This window comes from Meleagris gallopavo, chromosome 1 (genome assembly GCF_905368555.1).
Source record: "Meleagris gallopavo chromosome 1, MGAL_WU_HG_1.1, whole genome shotgun sequence".
Classification (NCBI taxonomy): Eukaryota; Metazoa; Chordata; class Aves; order Galliformes; family Phasianidae; genus Meleagris; species Meleagris gallopavo.
In genome coordinates, this window is record NC_139404.1 from 124358505 (window position 1) to 124381863 (window position 23359).

Below are 23359 nucleotides of genomic sequence, written 5' to 3' on the forward strand. Positions count from 1 at the left end.
CCTGGTCCACACTGAGTGAAGAAGAATTGTCTTGGGCCACACATAAAATACGTAATATAGTAAAAGTTTATAGGTAACAAAACATCTTTTTAAACACCACAGAAAAAAAGAGGACAACAAAAACAAAATCAGTGATATGGACATGCATGGACTGTGTATAAGAACATACTGTATACTTAAGAACTGTATGGACAGGCAACTGGATATTTTCACCTTATCTCACATAAAGAACAATAAAACCAAAGTAATTTTATCATAAAAACAAATTCAAAGAAAACACGTGTTTCAGGTAAGAAAGATTACTAATTGTAGTCTTTTATATCTATATCTGATATAGATATAAGATATATAATATAATATCTGTAAGATATAGATATTGTGTATCTAATTTTAGTCTTTTAAAAAACTGGACATGTATTTGTACACTATAATACCATAAAATGTAAACCTCGACAAAAACTCAGTCATCTGCTTTGGCATGTGTTGTATGTGCCTAAATAGAAGGTTAAATGCATTAAAAACTCACAAAAAACTATGTTCTTCAGTCTACAGGATTCAAGCCTACTTGCACGATTATTTCTGAATAACACAAGTTCACACTTAATAATAAGGTTAACATGCATATAATTATTAGTTTTCATTGCTATTATGCTGCCACCACACTATGCTTTCCACGGCTCAAAAGCTACTTTTATTTTTCCTTTCACATGAAAAATGCCTAAAACAAAAAAATAGCAAATAATAATCAACTGCATAATTCTCAATTTTTGACAGCTTCAAAAACCAATACCAACAAAATACTAGTGCTAAGTAGCATTTGTGCTACTATCACAAAATACTACTACTAAGGTGTTTGAGAAGAATATTTAAGATAGCTGAAACAAAACTTAGATAAACTTCTTTCTTTATTTATTTGTTTATCTAGAAAATTATGATCCACTATGAACTAGAAGTTGTGCTTGGACTTTCTTCTCATTTCATTCTGTTACTGAAAAGACTATGTCATGCTGAATAAATTTAAACAGTAAGCTAACACTATTTTGATTACCACTGATGAACCAGAATAACAAAGCAAATTGAGGTCATCAGTATGTCAGCGAACTTGACTGTCTTAAAATGTCAACAATAGACATTTTAAGCATAGACCGCTTAATTCTATAAGGGCTCTTCTTGAGTAGCATACATTCTCTCAAACAGAATGTCTTTCAGATTCATTTGCACTTTAAACAGTCAAAAGACATGAACTGGAGTTTTAGTAAGCTAAAAACAGTAAATATTTTCCCTTTTTTTGAGGGAGAGTTGAAGTTGTGATCAAAACAATTATGCTTCTCTCTAAAACAGTTACAAAATGTGTGACTGATGTGGCTTTTTCCTTGTCAAAAAGTACAGATGCTACTATGCCAACAAATACAAATAAGGAAGAACTCATTTTATTTTTTACATTTTACAGTTAGAAACCAAATGAATCCATCTCAGGTACAACTGCTGTACAATCTCATTACTCACCGTCTAGAAACTTTTGCCACAATAGCTTACACTCCTACAGCAGAAACCCACTCCTTCTAAGAGAATACTAGGATTACAACTATTGAAATGATTATAATGACTTTCTTCTAACAGATTGACTTTTTTTGAACATAAAAAGAGCAGTTGTGCTAGTTTATTCAGAAGTTCATTTAACTGTGAGCAAAGACAACTGCAACCTGAAAAAGTGTTTGAACATTGAGTTGTTGCACATTATTTATTGGAGAAGCAAAATAGTTGCAGGCATTGTTCTTAACTACATTGTAGGAGTACAAATGAAAATTCTATCTGAAAGTACAGGATCAATTTTCTTACCACAACACAAGAACTAATAGATGTACATCATGACTACACAAGGAATTTTTTAAAATACGCTTAGAGGGCATAGCCTTTTTCTTAGATTACATAGGCAAGCTAAGCAGTAATATAAATATTAGAAAATGAGACATTAAAAACAAACAACAACAAAATGAAAATGACAAAAAAACAACTTTCGAAGATAAATTTATTTTTATCTTTTTAATAATAAAAGGCCATAGATATTTTATCTCTTCTCTCACTTCCAAGAAAAGTGGTATGAGTCTGTGTCTAGGATGTTTCTCACAAACGTTGGGTAAGGATTTGTTTAAGGGAGAGATGTTGGGGTAGGTATCATAGAATCACAGAATGGCCTGGGTTGAAAAGGATCATCTAGTTTCACCCCCCCTGCTTTATGCAGGGTTGCCAACCACTAGACTAGGCTGCCCAGAGCCACATCCAGCCTGGCTCTGAACCCATCCAGGGATGGGGCATCCACAACTTAAGTAAATAGGTAAGACACAGAAGAATTCTGAACTAAAATTCAAATACAATCACATGACATCTACAATTACAGCTTAAAAAACAACACCAGCTTAGTAAAATGCTGAAATACCGCCTATCCAAATGAAAGAACTGTCAGGGACAACCAAAGTGCTGTGAGGCCTACCTACAGAATGAGAGAGCACTTCCCTCCAACATCGCTTTAGCAGAGAACCAAAAAGCAGCATTAATCTTCACGTCAACGTGGCACCTTAGCTGCATGAGATTGCCACCATTGTGTCTGCTTCTGCCGATGGGATTTTGACCTGTAACCAGTGACCCTGATGACCCAAACAGAGTTATCTGTGTGGAAAAAATGAAGGTGGAAATGCTGGTGAAGGAAAGTTGCAACTCTACTCACAACTACTCAGAGACAACCAGTTGGTGGTATATGTTGGAAGGACTTCCTTATCTTCAGGCAAACTGTCTTGTTTCTTGACGTTCAGAATGAAAAGAAAAAATAAAAAGGAACTAGAGTCACACTCAACAGCCCTTAAGAACGTAACTGATGTTTATACACTGCTTTCTTCTCTCCCCACAGCTTTACACAGATTTGAGGTTCTCGATTTACAGCTCTAGTTACAATCCAGCAGTAGTTGTACCCCTGTGAATCTCTACATGGGCACAGCAAAACTTTGAGAAAAATGCTGTCTGCACTAACAAAACAGGAACTCCCCAGTCCTCCCAGAGAGCAGCATTCAACAGGATCAACAAACAAACAAAACTTCTAAACAAGAAAAAGACAAGCAGAAAATAGAACTTTCCTTGTTGTTTTTTTTTTTTTTAAAAAAAAAGAAAAAAGGAAAAAAAAAAAAAGTTTCTTTAAGCGGTCCCTCGGTGCCGCTGCCCGCGGGCCGCCCTGCGGCGCCTGCCCCGTGCCTCCAGCTCACCGCGCTCCACCCAGCGGCTATGCCCGCGGGCGCCCGGTGGCTGTTAGAGCGGGGCAGGGCAACACCGCACGCAACGTCCCAGCACCCCCGCCTTGCCCCGCTCCGCCCGCCTGCCCCCGCGGCAGTACCGCTCGCTGCTCCCCATCAGCTCCGGCTGCCGCGCTTGCGCCGCCGCCACAAGGGGCTCGGCTCGCCATGTCTGCTTCCTCCTGCTCCTCCACGGCCGCGCTGCGGCCGGTCACTCACCTCATCTTTGACATGGACGGCCTGCTGCTGGGTGTGTAGCCTTCGTCCCTCCCTCCCCCCCCTCCCTCCCCTGCAGCTTCCCGGGGCCACGCTATACGGCTCTGCGAAGGGCTGAAGGCGGTGGTGGGCAGCCCCGAACGCGCCGCCCCTCAGCCCAGGCGCCTCCCGGGCTGTGGGAAGCAGGGCCGAGCGGCCGGGCTGTCCTCATTACCGGCCTCCTCTTCGGCGGGCAGGCGGCCAGCACACTCCAGGCAGCCTGATTGAAGGGATTAAAGCAACAGGCAACGGTGTTTTCCTTCTCCTTCCCACCATCCTCTGCTTTTTGTGGCTACATTCTGCCTGGTTTTAAAGCTTTGAAGAGCAAGGGGTGCTTGCCCTTAAATTCAGCGTGGCTGTTTGGGAGAGTGGTTGAGAGAGTAGCCTGGGGTTAAGGTTCTGCATTGAGTGCAGAGAGCACGTTTGTAGCTATTGGAGGAAGCCACGGGCTATGAGACTTCTCTATCTGGGGAGTGCTACAAGGTCCATGAGAGCATACTTTGGGCCCTAGTTATTTAAAGTAGTTTCTGTTTCCTCCAAAAGTCTGGAAACCCCTCCCAAATTTTCTATTAGAAGGACTTTATCAGGATCCGAGGGATCCTGAAGGAACCTGAATGTCAGCTCTGTGCTGCATCTGGATTGGGTCTTGGGGAGGTTGGGTAGTCAGCATAGTCTTTGTGTTTATTTTAGCTTCTTGCTGAATGGGGGCCTCGTACAGCATGCTTCCTGTAGAATCATGGAATGGTTTGAGAGTAGTTGCTATGTATTACAGTAGAAGAAGCACCTTTAGATGTGGGTTAATTCTTAAAAAGTGTTACGTTGATGCATATGCCTCCAGTATGTACTGGGAAAGTAAATTACAACTCAGATTGTTGCACTTTCTAGAAGGACTGCGGTGAAGTCCAGTGAGTTCTTCTGTTTCCAAGAAATGTCTGCTTTTTTTCCTTTCTTCTCATGTGCAAAGGACTAACAGAATTACCTTGTTTCCAACAAATTATACTTTATCTATCCTTCACCTTATTATAATATGGTCAATGTCATTAGTATATCATTGTTTAAAACAAAAATAGGTTTGCTCCTGTTACCAGGAGTAGTTACAAGCAATCTTTGGTTTCTTTCAGTTTGTGCCATTTGCAGTCTCAATGCAGTGTGCAAATCACTGATTAAGATGAGTTGTTTCAGTTTCATTTTCTAGGTAACTACTGGAATCTCAAATAGCCAGAGGGTGTGTTGTTTTATCTAGAAGCAATTATTTTAATTTAATTCTTATCTAGAAGCTTCAGGAAACTTATTTATTTATTTATTAGTGTAATTTTGCGCAGAACTCAGTAGAGCAGGACTGTCTACGTAAGCAGTGTGAATATTCAGGCTTTGGTGATATGAATGTGTAAGAATTGTAGATCAGTTTTAAGTGAACTTATTGTGTATATTTAAAGGACAGACAGGTTAGCATTGGATGATATTCTGGGATCTAAAGACATTTTTTTTTTCCTTCACAGATACTATCCTGTCTGTATTTAGAAATTACATTTCTGTAGCATATCAGACAGGGAGGGGAGGAAGATTCTGAATCGTGTTGAGTGCTCCAGAGTTCTAGGATTTATACATTTAAGAAGCATTAAAATGTTCTAAATTGTGAACTATGCCTCAAGCTGGGAAAGTAAATTACAAAGAATTCATAGTTTTCAACCTAAGTTTGCCAAGATTGAGGCACTCAAGGTTTAAACCCGCTCCTTGCTGTTATTAAATCTGCCTGTTTAAAGTACAGCACCAGATAAATACTTAGTCATTTTCTGGATGGAAGAGCTTATGCATGTTGATAAAATGTATTTTTACCTGTAAAAATGGGACATCATGCACTGCTGAAGTATTTATTGTTTCATGGTTTTGCTCCCCTAGTTACTCTTCACTCCATTGTGAATGTAATTTCTTTCATTTACAAAGTTACATAGGAAGAAAGTGTTTTATTCTGGTAATCTTTCAGCTACGATGAAAGCCGTAATTGTGTGTAAAGTCAAACTGAAAATACTCTTCAGTGTCTTCCAGTACAGAGACATAAAAGGAACGCCATCCTGATGATTTTCACAACATTAACCTCCTTTTGGAAAACATATATTTTAGCCTCTAAATACTTTTCACCATGTTTAGACTTGTATGTGATTAAGTTCTATCACAACTGTAAGATATTTTTCAATGAATATGTTTGTTATATAATGATCCATACAAGGCAGAAGGCAGTCAGCAGACAGCTTTGACTTCCCCAGCATGGGGAGGTCTTACTGACTTCCCCCAAGAGGAGTCCGAGGGGAGACCTTATGGCTCTCTTCAAATACCTGAAAGATGATTGCAGCGAGAGTGGGGTTGGTCTTTTCCCACTGATGACAGATAACAGGACAAGGGGAAATGGCCTCAAGTTGTGCCAGGGGAGGTTTAGAGTGGATATCAGGTAAATCTTCTTTACAGAAAGGGTTGTTAAGCACTGGAATAGGCTCCCCAGGGAGGTGGTTGAGTCACCATCCCTGGATGTGTTCAAAAACCGTTTGGTTGTCTTGCTCAGGGACATGATTTAGCAGAGGGTTGTTAGAGTTAGGTTGGTTGTTATGGTTAGATTGTGGTTGGAGTTGAACTTGATGATCTTTAAGGTCTTTTCCAATCTGAGCTGTACTGTGATTCTATGATCCTATAAGATTCTTTGTGCTTTAATAATTTGGGGGAATGAAATAAGGAATACACATGATATTTTTTTAGATATTTTCCCCCTATCCTGTCTACTGTGAATGTTCTTAATGAGACAAGTGAATGTGCTGATGTAAAGTATGTGAGAAATAAAATACCAATTCTTAATTTTCCTACTTTTTTATGTGTTACATAGTAATTATTGAAGATGTTACAATAAATTATGTATTTCTGGAAGCCACAGAATCACAGAATGTCGAGGATTGGAAGGGACCTCAAAAGAGCACCTAGTCCAGTTCCCCTGCCAGAGCAGGAACACCAGATCAAGTCACATTGGAACTTGTCCCGGTGGGTTGTGAATGTCTGCAGAAGAGACCCCACAAGCTATTGATATCTGCATGAATTATTTTGAAATAGAGAAACTATGTTTTCAGTAACGGAAGTCTAAAACTTTTTTTGTAACTTTTTCAAGTGCTTTCGTAATGAGCTATTCTTTTCAGAATCTGAAGCTTTAAATATTGCAATTATTTCCACTCCAAGGTAGTATGTGAAAATATATGTCTGTTTTTGGAAGTTTTAATCTAAATTTCTCTGATTGTATAAAACAAATATTAATTGATCTATATACAATGACAAATTGAACACTGAAGTGATCTAATATTCTTGCTTTCTATAGCTGACACGTGCTTCTGGTTGAAGTATAACATAGGAAGGTTTGCAAAGTATTTACAAATTTGCATAACTGTGAGTGTTAAATGAAGTCTGAAGCTCTCACTTGTCTTGCTTTGATTTTGGAAATGATCCCAGTATTCTACTGTAGAACCTGCATCTATATGCTTTATGTAGCTAAAGCTAGGCCTAGTGTTGCTGAGTCTAATCTTCTGTGACTTTAACTCCCCCATTGTTTTATCATAATTGACTCTGATTAAGTTGTCCTTGAGTCCCACCTTTATACATCAGCTTACCTTAAATTATGGTTCCTGAACTGTCTCTGGCTATTTTGGAGTCCTGTATCATTCTTTGAAGCATTACTTTATACCCTTTTATCAGCACTTATAAGCAATGTGATCCCTTTGTCTGCAGTTTTCTTTTCGGATTACCTTCTCTTTCGCCTGGAGCTGTTGGATGAAATCGTTTTTTTGTTCATCATTCCAGCTGCTGTTGCCAGGAAATTAAAACACTGGAAAACAGTGCTGTCACTTAGTAAATAAAATATGTGAACAGTGCCAGTAGACAGCTTGTTACTAAGTAGGTAAAATTAATCAAAGGATTTTTTTTTTTTGTAGGAAACTCCAGCAGTGCATAAGCTGTTACAGGGTAGGTAGTGTATGTACTAGTATAGTAGTGTTATATCCTTCATGATTGTAGATATGTAGCAACATTTACATACATAGTTCAGAAGTGGTGCTTGCTTTACTGTATAATATAACCCCAGAGGAACAGGAATAACTACATTTTATTTATATATATATTCTACTGAACATTTTTATTTTTTTTTTAAGTCATCACTTTTGTAGATTAAAATTGCTGCTTACTTTCCTATAACAATGAGGTTTGAATACAGACAGTAAGTGCTCAGAATTTGCATAGTAGGGTTTTTTTTTCTTGCTTTATGCCTTTACTACAAAAGATTAATGATCTAACAGCTAATACAAAGTATATTCAAAATTATTAAACTTCTGTGCATGCTGTACAGAGTTGGCTGGCTAAAATAAAAATCACAACGGAACAGAAAACATTAGTTGGATATCTTTGATACCTAATTGAGCACTTGATATAGTTGCACTGTATACTATCCGATACTGGCATTTTAGCATATTGTAAAAATATGCAAAACCAGTGTTGAGGAAAGAGAAGGGTGGTTAGTGAGGGAAAAATAAGCGAGACACAAGATGGTTGTCAATAGGTAAATGCTGTGAGATCCAATAGTACATAAGAATCAAAATGGTCATTTAAGCGTAATTTAGTTAGAGTTGTCAAAACATTGCAGAATGATTTATGATTGGAATAGCTAAAGCTATATGGTTGTATCTGATGCAGAAGCTACTACTGAAAGTAAGAAGGCATGAGGATAAAAGAAAAAAACATGCTTCATATTCAGGAATTATGTTATTTTGCTTCTACAACATTGTAATAGTAGGATGGTATATTTAACGAGACAATTCAAAAAGAATATGCCATTTCCTTTGTTTTTGAAAAAACAAATGAGGTAACTCTTATTGAATCATGAAGATATATTGCAGTTGTCCTTTAGAAGAACGATAAATAACTAAAAGTAAGGCAGTGTAACATACTTAGGACCAAGTAGTGTGCTTTAAAAGAACTGAAAATAGGCATCACTGAGCTGTTAATATCTGGTGACAAACACACACTTGGCATGCTTCAGCAGACTGCAAAATATAAACAAATCATTTATTTTCTTCTAAAATAAATGAATATAGTTATGTATGCATATAAATCTATGCAGGCACAGAAATGCTGTTAACTACAGGATAGAGAATGAGATGATTAGTCTATTGTGATACAGCAGTTGATCAAGGAGCTGAGATAGAAAAAGTTAAAGGGAGTTGATGTAATTAAATCTAAATAACAAGGTGCTGTAGATACTAACTCTTGTCTAACTACCTGTTTTTCTTATGAGATCACAAATTTTGTTGACAAAAATTTGAATTCTTATGCAGGCAGAAATTCATGTAGCAAACTTTTTTGTGGTATGATGTGACACTTCACAATGTTTTTGTGGTTAAATGTGAATGATACAGGTTCACTACAGACCTAAATGTTAAGACAAGTCGTTAAGGACCTGTTTTTTTAGTAGAACCCTGCAAATATATTTTGATCCTATGTTTTTGTTGTCATTGTTTTGTTTTGTGGGGCTTAAAAAAAAATCCAAAAACACAGAAATACAGAATTGAAAGATAAGAGCTAGTAGACTGATGAATGGTGCATAGGGTAGGTATGTATGAGAGGAAACACTGTGTCATGATTAGAACTTCTGAACCTTGAATTCCTGGTAAGTTTTCAGCAATGATGAGGTGCTCACCTGGATTATAGGTACTGGGAGGGAAATACAGAGGTGGATGCTTTAGAGTTATAAAGCTTAGCTTGGTTCTTGCCAGTGAGCAAGTGCTGTAACCCTTTAAATCATGAAAAGGGAGCATTTGCTCAGAGGAAAGATAGTAAAAGACACAAATTAGATGCTAAGGATCAGGAGAAAGATTTGGGTTGTTCATTAGCATTTCATGTTAATGCTTACTTCAGTATTGTTTGAACATACCTAAGTAGGGGAGAGAAATTTTTAGACTTACACCTTGTTGGATTTTTTTGCACGTGGTTCTTTTTTTCCTTCTCAGAATGTGGGTGGATACTGACAGTCCAATGCAAATCAACTTTTTCCATCCTTTAGGTCTTAAAACTCTTTGGCTTATCTAAATTGGGAGACCCAACTGCAAGCATAAACTGTGCTGTGAAATCTGTTGGAGAGAAACTTGTCACACCAGGCTTTGACTCTCCAGTTTCACTGAAAAGAAATTCAGGCATATACGACAGTTAGCAGAACTTTCCAGCAGGTCTAGAATTGAACTGGGTTGAAATTTTGGTAAACCAGAACACAAATAGGATTAAAGGTTGCATTTGATCTGGACCTAGATTTCTCGAGAGCTTAAAATATTTTAACCTGGAAATTAAGTTCTGTACAAACTGTATGTATAATATTAACCTATCCTGACTGATAATTAGGAAAACTGTTGTAGAACTATTTCTTAGTTTTGTACTTAAAGCTGAACTAAAATTAAACTAACGTGCACACAACCTAATACTTTAGTATACAAAATTTATCATATATTTATTTTTGTTAATTTTTTTTGCTGGGAGCAGTTCACAACCTTCCGTAAATTATTAACAGAATTACAGAATCACAGAACTGTAGGGGTTGGAAGGGACCTCTAGAGATCATCGAGACCAACCCCCCTGCCAAAGCAGGTTCCCTACACCAGGTCGCACAGGTAGGCGTCCAGGCGAGACTTGAATATTTCCAGAGAAGGAGACTCCACAACCTCCCTGGGCAGCCTGTTCCAGTGCTCCGTCACCCTCACCGTGAAGATAACCTTGCCAGTGAAACAGTGTATGCCAGTAGATGTAAGAGACTGTTTCTTAAACAACTTAGTTTTATAAGATACCATTTCTGTAACTTTAAATCATGATGTCTTACACATGATGTTCTGACCATTTGCAGAAGGGCAGGGACTATTTTAGCAACTGGAATCAGAAGTTTTCTCCTTTTTCAGCCACCGTCTCATTAGCATGGAGGTGTTTGGATTCTCATGTGCCACTTTTTTAGCAATTCATGCATTGCTAGTCATACAGGGAATCTGATCTGTAGGATAGTTGAAAATAACTTGCAGCTGAATTCATCATAGTGTTGTGAGATCCACAAGAGTTCTGGCATTTTTTATCTTTCTTTTTAGTGTTACCTGCCCATTGTGACAAGGTTGGAAGTCATAAGTTTACTCTCACTTTCATTTCATTGCACAAGTTGCCTAGGAGATCTCAATTACAAGAAAACTGGTAAGAGCTTCGTGCTGGAGTTTGCTTATGTGCATGCTGTCTGTTATTTTAAAGTGTAAATGGAAGGTTAAAACAGCTTCCTATTTCTTCTGCATCAGAGCAAATAGCACCAATTCAGCTAAACATCAGTCCTCTCTAGATTGTCCACTATTATGGCTTAAGTGCAGAAATTAATCTTCTTGGGCTATACACTGGCAATCTTGGAAGCCAATTTCCTGCTTCCAGGTAGTGGAAACTTACTTTCTTGCCATTCTCAATTTTCATCTGAGTTTGGGAAACAAAGAATGAAACAAAAATGCTCTCTTGCCCCTATGTTCTGTACTTGTATCTTGTTGCAAAAACAATGTAATTAAGGATATTGTTAGGTTAATTCCTGTGTGGTTCATGAGCAAATTATGAAGATGCATAAAATAGCTCTTCATTGAGGCTTAACTAACCATAAATAGAACAGAAAAGGTTGGTCATTTATCTGAAAGCTAACATTTTCATTTAACTGCCACAAGAATTTTGGCAAAGACATAACAAGTGTGCTATCCCAGTCTCTAACTTTTATTATTTCCATGATTGATTTGCAGATTGTCCATTCACCTTTGTCTGTTGTTTGTGGCTGGAATTATCCAGAATTGGAGCTCAGTCCAGCATCTGTTGAATAGGGCTTTTTTCATTTCTATAATGGTTACTGCATATCAAAATGCACTGAGCAGCATTAGTAATGATCTTCTTTTTCTCCCTGAGGAATTGAGTGCAGTGCTCCCAAGCTGAAAGACTCGTGACTTGATTTGAATATTACACATAAATTACACACGAATTCAATGCTGTTCTGGTGCTTATTTATTTTTGTTGTGTCAGACTCAAAGCATTTGATTTTAAAAGGAAAAAAAAAACCCAACATATTAAATATTTAAATCCCAAGAGTTTTCATATTTCTTGTGTTAATAATGTGACACGCATCCAGTTATTTCAGAGAGCCTTTATCAAGTGGAGGTGCTGAGAATCTGAATGTTCTGGTTAGTGATTTTAAAAAGTGCACTTAGCAGTTTGACCATTTATGAAAGTTATTCTCTTTCTGTGCCTTAGTGCAGATTTTGGAGTCTGTTTGTAGGTGATAAGGTTTTATATTTGTTAACTACATACACTGTTTTGTATATAAAGTTTAAATTATTTTGCTTTGAAAGTAAATAATAAGGTGCTATAAATGGAATATAATTTTGCACAAAGAAAAGGTGCACAGAATTTTCCCTTTAGTAACACTGTTTCCAGCTGCTACACTCCAATTTCCTTTTTAGTTAAGGGGAAAAAAATGATGTCAACAAACTTGGATTTGTTATTCTGCGTAGTGACAACAGTAGTTACCCAGGATGCCATCTTGGGCCCAGCTCTGCAGATCTTGTTCTGATTACTTGCAATTCATTTGTGTGGTCTTTCTCTAAGTTGACTAATTGAACTCTCAAGAGTCTAATTTTTAGCGACATCTTAATTTGTGTAGAGCAATTTACCAGCCAAATTCTGCTCTTCAGTTCTGTTGGTATGTTTTTCCCAGGAGGCAATCCTAATCTGGAATCCTGCTTTTGTACTTACAGAGTTCTTTTGAGATGTTTATTCTCAACTATTTCTTTTTTTTTTTATATAATAAATGATAATAGATTGTTAATGGTGATGTTAATTCTCACAAGATGATCATTCTTTTAACAGCAGGGAACTATATTAACTAACAATGCAAAATCAATTAGGTTAAATGACACCTCTTTTCAAGCTTGGTATATGTTGCTTTCATTGCGGAAAACTTTTTTTTGGGGGGAGGGAGTAATATAGAAACCTCTAGTACTTGATGCTGCTTCTGTTCTGTGTCTCTCTGTATTGATTGTAATTTTTTTTCACAATTCTACTGAGATGCATTTAATCAAAAACATTTCTGTATCTTGAAATTCCTGACCTTGATTTTTTTTTCCTTTCCCTCTACCATAATGATGATGATTATAATAATAACATTCCTACTCTTAGATCACTGCTGACCTTTATTAGGATATTTTTGGCACTTAAAATAGGTTGATTATCTCCCATCTATTTATGTCATTTTTTACTTACTTCAGTAACTGATAAAAGGTGTTTGTCAGTTTCAAGTGGCTTATTTTTATGGCTAACAATTTTTTTTATTGTATTTTAGTTCTTGAAACGTTCTTGAAACGTTGTACACTTGTTGACAGTGTCGATAATTGCTGCCTTTGTGTATGCTTCCATTGTTCTGCAGCTTACCATTATTGCTAATTCCTCTTACATCACTGTTTTCCATAGTAGTTTGGGAATAAATCTGATTCTGTAATTTGGGAGAAACTTTTGTTTAAGTAGATATTGTTCTTTCCCAAGTATGGTTTTGCTGTTTTTATGGGTAACGTTTTGTTTTAATCTTATTCCTCCTTCCCTTTTAAGGCATAGGAAGTATTTTTATTTTTTTTAAGTCATCGAATAAGTCCTTGAAGTCTCTCTTTAATACTGCATATATTATCTTTTATTTCTGTTGTTGGTTTCCCTGTCTGTTGTGCTTGTGAGTGGTTCTTCTTGTGTGGATAACACAAGAAAATGGAAAAGAAAGCCCATTTTATTATTTGCCGGCTTAGTCTTTCTATCTACCATCCACAGGAATTTATTCGTGACCTTTGTCACTGTGAAATATGTACGGTGTGATACAGTGTCTAGTTCTTCCAGCTCATTAATACTCGTTCTCTGACCTGATGTAATAGTTCCAGTAGCCCTTGTGCAGCCTTTGCTCTCTGAAGGTACTTGCTGGTCCTTTGCTTGTGGGTGCTGAACTGATTGGGTTTGCTGCCAAGCAATTAATGTTTGCTCCTGAACAGTGATCATCTGCTCTGCATAAATATTAGTTAATTCAGGTTCTCTTTCACAGCATGACTGCACACTGCCAATTGCCCACTCATGTCAGGGCATCTTTTTGGACACTGTTTTTGAAACTGTGTTTTGTTTTATCAATCCATGTGGGTGTAAACTGTCACATATTCAAACTATAGGCCCCTGTTTGATTAGAGACCAGTCATCAGAGAAAGTGTATTAGTTTATGAAATCTTGTGAATTAGACATTGGTCATTATCATTCAGAAATGTCTCTAGGGAAAAGAATAATGCATTGCACTAATATTCAGAGAAGAATGAATGAAAGATAATGTGTGTTTCATGAAAAAAAAAAAAAAAAAAAAAAAATGGGATTACGTTATAGTGTACCAGAAGGGCTGAAATAGTGGAAATCAATGGATTTAATGTGAATCAGGAGATACTATTTCATTTTAATAAATTGCTGTTTGGTTGAGAGGTTTGCTTTTATTTTTTGATAAGTAAGGATGTTTTTGTGATTTACACACAGAAAGCTTCCTTTGCCTCCCTTTCTCTTCAGGATGGGAGGGTAGGTCCTTGGATGACTGTAAAGTGCTACAAGAGCATTGCTGCAAAAAAAAATTACACCACATGAAATGATGGATCTTCATGGTAAGAGTTAAACCTCCCTATAGCATTATATTGGACTAATAAAAAGTAGTTTGCATTTTGGCTTTGTGGAGATGGAGCTGCAAAGAGCGTGTAGCAGTGCAATAAATTTTTATTTTAAAAAAATTAAAACCAGTATTTCATAGGAAATATATCTCAGGGAAATGAAAATACTTGATTCACTAAGGTATTGCAACATATCCAGTTTTTACTTCAATGCCTAATGAATTGGTATTATTTTTAGTTTAACCTTATGTTTTTGTGAATGAAGAATAAAGAGCAAGAGGTAGCATTTTTATTTTGGTATGTGTCTTCTGTGTGTTCTAGAACTCTCAAATTTTTATCTGGCAGTTGATTGCAAATTGTACGTTATTGTAACATTTAGTTTGAACAAATATCTGATTCACCACTGACTTTGTATAATTTTCCCTTTATCATGACTTTGCCTGTTTTCAGAATGGAATTGAACTTTTTCCCTGTCCATTTTTTGGAACCTGTTACAGAGAGCAGGTTATTAGTGTGTGCATTTGGAAACGCTGTAGAAGAAAAACGGAAAACTGAAGCACATGTTTTATGAATGTGAAAGGGAGTATATGTTTTATTCAAAAAATGTATTAAGGTAATGAATGAGTGACTTCTCAGTAACTCTGAAACAGCAAAGAGAAACGCCCTAACAGTACGTGAAAACTTTCCTGAAGAAATCTTTCTATAAATGAAAATTAATAATAAAATTGAATTCTGTAATTCTACATTATACACTTTGGTTTTCCTTAGTCACTGCTCCAAGAGTTTACATTTCAGAATCTGTGTACCTGGTACCTCTTTGCATTTGCTTTGTATATAGCACCTTCCCCTTGCCCCAGCTTGCCAACACCCAGCAGTTGTGAAAAATGCTTAAATTGAGCATAGGTGTTTCTTCTTCCCTCTTCTCATTACCCTAGTTAATTGAGTAAAATCTATGTGATCTAATCAATTTCTACTAACAGGGAAAAGGAATATCCATTACAGCAAAACCATGGAATTTATTCCAGTATTAATCCATGTCCATTTCTAATATTGTAGTCATTACATGAAATAGATTGGCATTTTCTTTTTCTTTCTTTTTGTAGCTTTCGTGGGGCTAAAACAAATGTTCCTTTTTGACCCAGCTGTTTCTGTATTTATATGTAGAGATCGTCAGAATGCATTTTTTTTTTCCTCCGTGTACTCTTCAGCAGAGGTTGTTTACCTTTCACTTGCAATTCTTACACTATCTTGCATATTGGAATTGTTAGCGTCTGCTTTATATTAAATATGTATGTTCAAGAAATTATATTTAGTGAATGTTTTAACCTTATTTTAAAGTATATCTCAGAAGAATTGTATTTAAATATATATATATATATATATTTATATATATACTTCCAGTACACTTTCTGGACTGGATCCTACATTTCCTTTCCTTTCCTCCTATTTCATCAAAGCAGTCGTCTTGTGCTATGAATAGCTGAATAGCTGATTGATAGTAAATCTATATCCTGGCCTGATAATTTACTTCTGTTTAATCATATCTTACATGTCTGAAGGAGTCAGTCTTGGAATAGTAGACATGAGATCTTTATTGGAACTGTTTTGTATTCTAATAAGAAAATATAATGTGACTGGAAAACTGTTTTATGACAGTATTGTTTGAAAACTGCTTCCAAGTAAGACAGAGAAGGCTAATAGAATAAAAATTGTGGAACATCAGAGATTTCTTGTAATAGAAAACTACAGAAATTTGTTACCGTTAGAACTGAAAGATAAAAAAAAGTCAGCTCTTAAGAACAGAATGGAATAAAGTTTTATAGGTCAGTCTTATATTAATGATTACTAGCTGTTATTTTTTCCCATACCTTTTCAGGTGCTCATCAGAGAGGTCAAATTTTTTCCACATTTCTTTAAACTTCTCACTACTTCCTAAGTGTGAAGTTCCTTGCACTGCACTTCAGGCATAATTTGCTCATTTACAAGCAGAGTGATAGCAAATTGTTGCTATGGAGCAAAGAATTCTTTTTTTGTAAATCTAATTTCAGGTTAGTTACTATGGAATTGGAAATGCCTGCCTTATTTGAGGTATTTATATTTAGAAACAATGACTTTTATTGTTTCTTGCTTGTACATTGTACCTTAATTGATTCAGGAGATTTCTTGTTAATTTTGAGTAATGAGTGAAAGACTTCTGGATATTTTCCTATTTTGTTTTGGGTTTTGTTTTTTTTTTTGTTGTTGTTGTTTTTTTTCCTTTAGTCTTTGGATAGAAGGAAGGAAAATGGGGCTAGTTTTGGAAGTAAAGCAGAAATGCTGTTCATGTACTTATTGAGCTTATGCTTTGCCAGCCTGTGTTCTGCAAGTGTTGTTGCAGTAGGACTAAGCACACCCCAGTGATGTAACTCCTGAATTAGGCTTATTAAAGATAAACCATAGATGAGTGAAGCTGCTTGTTAATTAAGACAAAAAAACTCTGACCTTTGCTCACAGAAGTGAGGTAGAAGAAAAGAGAGATTGAGTGAAAAAGGAATGACAGCTAGTCCAGTCAAGAATATCTGCTTTTATTTTAGCACATTAATTGCATGGAACAATGAAAGGATGGACTACAGTTTCTTGCATTCTCTGAGTCTCTGAACACGTATTTTTTATTTCATTTAGTAGGATACACAGCTGTGTTTTTTGTAACTCTAAGCTGTCACATTCAAAACACAGTCATAACATAACATTTCCATTATGCCCAGAACCATTGTCTACTAAAATAAGATTCAACCTCTCCCCTCTGAGATAGCTGAAAATATAACCTTAATAGCTGCCGTGAGAGCATCTTCTACCAGCTTTGTATTTTTCCTAAAGCCCTCATATGAATTGGGTTCACGAAGGTGCTAGCGAGGTTCTTGTCTGCAACCTTTTGTAATCATTGTATTCTTTCAAGATTGCAGTGTGCATGATTTTTTTTTTTTTTTTTTTTTTTTTTTTTCTTATAAGACATCCATGGCATTGTTATTTTTTCCATGTTTTAAACAAGCTGGAAGAAGTTAGGTTAAATAAATAAATTTTAATGTTTGAAGATCTTATGCTAGTTTAGAGTTATAATGTGCCTTAAAATGTCATAATACTGGCTCAGTTTTATGCAAAACCTGGACATCAGAGGAGAATTGGTTCTCTCATGTCCTCTCTACTAGGAAATGCCGCTCTAGAAAAAGTTTAAAATCTAAAATATTTTATGTGCAAGTAAAGACTGGTCCAGTATATCCAGTACATTCTGGTACCTGATGCGTGCCAAATTTGCAGTCTCTCTAAGGGCACTTCTACTGAAATATAAGTATTTTTGTGTGCAATAGAGGTATATTAATGACTTTCCTCCCCAGCAGATGGAGGTCACTGAAATGGCTTCAGACTGTGCTGGTTTAAATCCATTTCACAAGTAATTTGCATTAGATATTTAATTTTGAAATGTCTCATCCATATCTTACAGGAGCTAATGCGTGCCTCACATTTGTTGTTCAGTCTTCCAAGTCAGTCTGCATCTTCTGTATTAAGTAGTGACTACGTATGATGGGAGGCAGTGTTCGTGGACAGACAATATAACCTAGTGCACAATTTTCACAACTGAAGCCTAGCTCAAAACAAGTTTTTCCAGTTAAAAAGGAGTACTGTATTCACTATTGTTATTGTCAGTTTTTACTAGTATCACTAGGCAGACTTCATCATATATGCAGAGAGTCTAAGACTTTCAGCACAATTTTTAATATGTATTGGAAAGAAAACTATATACTTTAGTAGCAGGCTGTGGGATGTCTTGAGAATTATTGTGCGAATATTCATGAAGAAGATAAAAATAAATTTTAATAAATGATTGTTATTACACACTGAATTCTACAGGTGGCAGTCTACCGGAGGATATTCCTACAAAAGAATACTGATGCAGTACAACTGCAGTTGAGTAGCAGGTCTTCATTTCCTGCATGTAGGAGAAGTTCCTCTTGTAAAGCGAGGTATGCTCAGCACACAGCATAGGCTGGAGTGCAGGTAGTGTTTCAGCTGGGAAAGCTCAGAAACACGAAAGCCCTTAGGCATCTGTGTATCAGTGGATTTGGGGAGACTTAGTTGTAAAAAGCCTTTTTGGCCAAGTGTAAGTTTTTACTTTGTGTCAATAATAAAGCATTTGATTATAGTCTAAAACAAATTGAAGTCTTTGGTAGTTCTGGGGTATTAGGAAACAACAACAAAAAAAGCTGATAAAACAGCAGACATGACACTCCACTGTTTAACTTTGCATGTTCCTGCTGTAGGCTGCTTGATGTCCTTGTAGCCTGTTAAGACGTGCCTCTTTTTTACCATGAGTCTGGAGAAAAGAAAGGGGGAAAAGGCTTGCTGTCACCATGTAAGATGGCTGTGTGGTAATGGCCTGAACTCCAATCCTCGTGTAGGAGACAGTAGTTGTAGTCATACAATTTCAGAGAGCCCTCTGGCTTGTCTGGATAAAATTCCACATTTATATGGTGTTAGAAGTACCCTAAACTGGTACCTGTAGAATAATTCTGAGAGTTCATCTATGATTTTCAGACAAACAGTTATTTCAGCTCATGAAATGTAATTTTCGGTTTCCTCTGTCACACTTACCGCATTTGCATATATGCACATCTTTTTTTATTACTGCTTTTGGCTAAGGTTAGGAGTTCTTAGCAGACTGCTTTTAGAGAGATAATGTGGACAGGTCGTGCAGTATTTCTCAAACTTTCTCTTAGACTGTAGATGGCCAGCCAAGATCAAACGCCCTCCCTTGGAAAATCAAGCACATTGATAATGTTTGGTTTTCTCTTCTTAAATATTATGACCACAGAGAAGTTACTTTATCAGCTGGTTTACTTCAGGTTTTTTAGATGCCTTTGAGTGGAAGGAAGAAATTAGCTTTATTAATCTGTAGTCCTTTACACATCCCTTGTGGCAGTATATTTTTGACACATTGCTGCAATTAAGTTTAGAACATTGTTCAAGGCTACACTGGAAAAGTATTTTTCTTTTCTATTAAAGTCACTCTGTCTTTTGAAGTGTTTCCACTATTTAGGAAATTGGCTTTTGGGGCAGTATTCCAGTGAGTGATTTAGAAATATGTAACTGGAAGTCAAACATGTTGAGTTCCCAACTCGCCTGAATCTTTGTATATCTGTGTATAATCTGTGTATATGTACTTGTCCTGGGCAAGGAAAACCTTCCTGATAATAAGGAAATTGGTATTTGGAGAAAATGTAGTGTGCTGAAGATAATTTTCGTGCCTTTTTAATATTTTTTTTTTCTTGTAGGAGGGAATAAAATTTTCTGACTCTTTTCCTCTCTCCTTCAGATTCCTTTTTCCATTGTTTTCTGCTTCAGATTATAAGTTAAACAAAACATTTCTGGCATATTTGTTCAGGGAAGGTTATGTTATAGCTTTTCCTAGAGAGAAAGTACATCTTAATTAAGAAGTTTTTTTTGTTTTTTTTTTTTCTTCCACTTACGTCAGTAACATAGCAACCCTTTTTCTTTCATCTACCTTGCATGGTAGTTTTATCCAGGTGCTTTGGAGCATCTCACTTCAAAGTAACATTTAAAATCCTGTTTTGCATTCCTAAAGACAATACTGTAGCCATGTGTTGTCAGCAGTGAATCAAGAAGATAAACTCCCTTGGTGAAAGGCTGAGTTCACTGTAAGCGTGGTATAAGCTGTTCTTCCAGGAGCTAGTGATTGCTCTTCTGAGTGAGAGTAGTCCTTGTATAATACTGTTGCCATGCTGTAGTTGTTCATATGCTAATAAGTGTATAACTGTGACTTGTCACATACATCTTAAAAATCCATGCCTCTGTTAGCTGTTGGTTTAGCCCTAACAAGCAGATGTTGGCACCATGTCAAAAGCTTTTTCATGGTTGTCTTTTTTTTTTTTTTTTTAAACACTTAAGGGCCTTCATGAATGCCTAAGAGCATATCAGATAGTTTCTATGCATCAATGGCTTTTCTACTTTTAAACTAATTAGGTGTTGTCACATAATTGATGCTTAATAAGTGTAACTTTAAAATGTTTTTAATTATGTCATATATATTGTCTGCCATATCAAATGCGGTTCCCTTGTTTACTTGAACTGAAATACAGATTTATCTTTAGTTTCTCATGTGCTCTGCTGTACTGGTGATGGAATATGTTTTTTACAGCACCATGCCGGGAAACTATTTGAATGGCTTATTCTCCAGTTTTTTTTTCAGTTCGCTATGGCATTAAAAAAAAAAAAAAAAAAAAAAAGAGGGTAAGGTGCATATGTGAATACAAGATTGCATTAAGACATCTGCTTTATTAATGCAAATTAAGAGCCTTTTGAATTTATTCAGAAGCTTCTTCCCCACCCTATTCCCCAAAAGCTTTTTCCCCACCCCAATCCCCAAAGAAATAAAACGTTTCATTGCATACAAAATGAGAAATTGACTTCCTCTTCAGCTCCGTAGAAGAATTCTCCTAGTATAATCCCAGAGTGGCAAATATGTGATGCTTCTTTGGGCACAGTTCTATGCAGCTATTATTTTGTGGATACTAAGCTTACTTTAATTTTACACCTGTTAACAATAAGTTGAATTTGTTTTAAGATGCATCGTATCAGAGAAGGACAAGCAGACCGGCAGTGCTTTAACTGAGTTAGCCAGTGGCAGTGTGTTTCCTTGGACTTAGTGAAGTAAGCACTGTGCAGCATAATGGTATATCTTGAAGTGTACTTCTATTAATATTTCAGTACAACATAAGAAATAGATTTGCAAAAATTAAAGCTCCAAAACAGACTTCCTGCTCTCTACTAAAATGAATAATGGATCATTTTAATGATTTTGTTCTAAGTGCTAATCAAAAATATAACGATTTGCAAATCATTGCTCAAATCGGAGCAATTTTAATTTTAATTTTCAGCAATTATAGTCATTACATTTTCTTTATCTTTCAGAAATTACAGTTTATCAGTTATGTAAAGTGGTTTACAGAATAAGCTGCTCCTTATGATTTTGAAGCAGCTATTACTTAGTGCTTCCTGGTTATCTGACTATACGTTTTACCAACCTGAAGCTTTAAGTTACAATTGGATAAACTTATTAGTACTTATGGAAGTAGATCAATCCAAAGTTATAAAGCTTGGATATAGTAGTAGAGTTTCATTTGACTGTTTCCATGAGCAGGTTGCGTTTGGATTCAGCGTCCTTGACTGTGGATATCAACACCCCATGCCTTGAAATTGAGGCATGGCTCAAATTGTTTGATTGAGCACACACAGAAGTGGTGTTTATTTCTTTCTGTGACAGTGACTGAAATGATTGCCTCTGTATGGTGACAAATTTAGGTTTCATTTTTTTCATAAGCAAGTTCATTTGGAAGCAACAGGGGGAAATGATATAGCAAAGAATAGAACATTCTTGTTCCTTCAATCCTCAGGAGACCCTCATTGCTAAGGTGTTTCAACCCACAACCCTTTGTGCCCTTAATTCAACAGACTCCAGATTGATTTGGATTCACTGGCTATCGCTCATCTAAGTTTTATTGTTTAAAAGGCAGCTGATGCCTTTAAAATCCTCTCCTTCACCCACATCAGTTTGTGTATGTATTGTATACACACATCATATATAACAAAAATCTCTTGAGATGTTAGAGGAGTAGGCTTAGATCCTAAGGATAGATTGAAAGGTTGAATCTCATTTTCTGGACTAGTGCTGTAACTGCTAGGCTATTGTGCAGAAAGCAATTTCTGTTCCTTGCGTTTCTCATCCACCCTCTTGCTAAGCTGCTGTAAGTGATTCTGGGGTCAGCTGTTACATTGCTGTTTTCTTCAGCTTTTAGCCATCACAAATAGCTGTAGTCTTGCATTTTTAAGCTAGCTCTCTCAGTGATGCAAGGATGAATGGAAAGGTGTTGGGAGGGAATATAAGACATATTACAAGACTGTTGTCTACTAAAGATTATTTAGTATCAAAAATCTTAATTCTTCTTTCCCCTTTTAATGGTTGTTTTGCTATCTTAGGAACTTTCATCTCTAATTCTTCAATGGTTCTGGATGGTTTGAGCTCAGTTTTGCAATTTTAGATTTGTTCCAGTGTCAGTTGTATAGTCGCTTAATGATTTTTGCATTGTTTATGCTGTTTTTGTCTGTCTTGTTTAAGTGCTGAAACCTAAAGGGGAAAGGTTCAGTTTACATCTGGATGAAATGGTAATAGAAAAAGAATGGAGAGTGAATTATACACCGTGTTTATTCAGTGGAATAGACTATTGCTACTTCAGTGACTGGTTGCTATAATGCTGTTGAATTTTTTTATATATTAGTATTTTCCATTGTAGTAATTTTTTATTATTATTATTTATTTATTTTTTTGAGATGGAACTGTAATTGATAAACTTTTTGTGGATAGTATCTTCCATTACTTTCTGGTTTTAGAGAATGTCTTATTCTAAGTTTGTTGTTCACAGGCTGTTGGTTTTGTATTCTTTTTTTTCTGCTTATGAAAAGCACCAATAGGATCTTGCAAGGTTTGTGGATACTTACATAAATTTTATCTCAGCAGTGACATTTCATAAACTCTGTGATAGTCCATGTACTATTTGGCAATGTTTGTTTCTGTTTCATATTCACATCCACGGTTATATGGACTTTTCAAGTACTGGTCCAACTTTGTGGTCAAACAAGCAAAGCACATGTACTGCTTATGGGGAGAGAGACTGCAGAGCAGTGCGCTTGATGATGAATCTCTTTAGAAGACAGAGCCTTACTAAGAGACATTTGTTGCCTGGCTTTTATGCAGTGCTGCAGCAATTGTGCTGCTGAGTCTCATAGACTTGGCACAATTCAACTATTAGTGAGCTGATGAGCTCTACCTTTAATAGACTGGGGAGGGAAAAGGACTGTGATTTCATGACTTTGCATGTCAGTGTAGGTGAGTGTGAAGCTTGGAGGACTATTGATTGAGTTTTGCATGTGATAATTGACAAGACTTGACAAAGTTAGTCTTTCTTTTGGGAAATCTGTCACTGTTTTGATTTTGCCAGTACAACATTTATATCCAGTGTTCTTTCCCACTTCCAT

The 23359-nt window shown here is 36.3% G+C and overlaps 2 protein-coding genes across 3 annotated transcripts in view; one reads left to right on the plus strand and one right to left on the minus strand.

Annotated features, from left to right (window-relative positions):
* The window catches only part of STS (steroid sulfatase), a 111061-nt gene extending 107864 nt beyond the window's left edge, over positions 1 to 3197 (minus strand). Inside the window, exon 1 of the mRNA XM_085212728.1 lies at positions 2492 to 3197. Within this exon, the coding sequence (XP_085068854.1) occupies positions 2492 to 2586 (95 nt within the window). The 5' untranslated portion in view covers positions 2587 to 3197. The remainder of the gene's footprint in view (positions 1 to 2491) is intronic.
* A 32-nt stretch (positions 3198 to 3229) lies between these two features.
* The window catches only part of PUDP (pseudouridine 5'-phosphatase), a 63816-nt gene continuing 43686 nt past the window's right edge, over positions 3230 to 23359 (plus strand). Inside the window, exons 1-2 of one of the 2 annotated variants that reach the window (XM_085212739.1) lie at positions 3230 to 3531; positions 10679 to 10778. In XM_085212739.1, coding sequence (XP_085068865.1) covers positions 3274 to 3531; positions 10679 to 10778 — 358 coding nt within the window. In that variant the 5' untranslated portion in view covers positions 3230 to 3273. The remainder of the gene's footprint in view (positions 3532 to 10678; positions 10779 to 23359) is intronic. The other variant, XM_085212746.1, reaches the window with a different exon arrangement.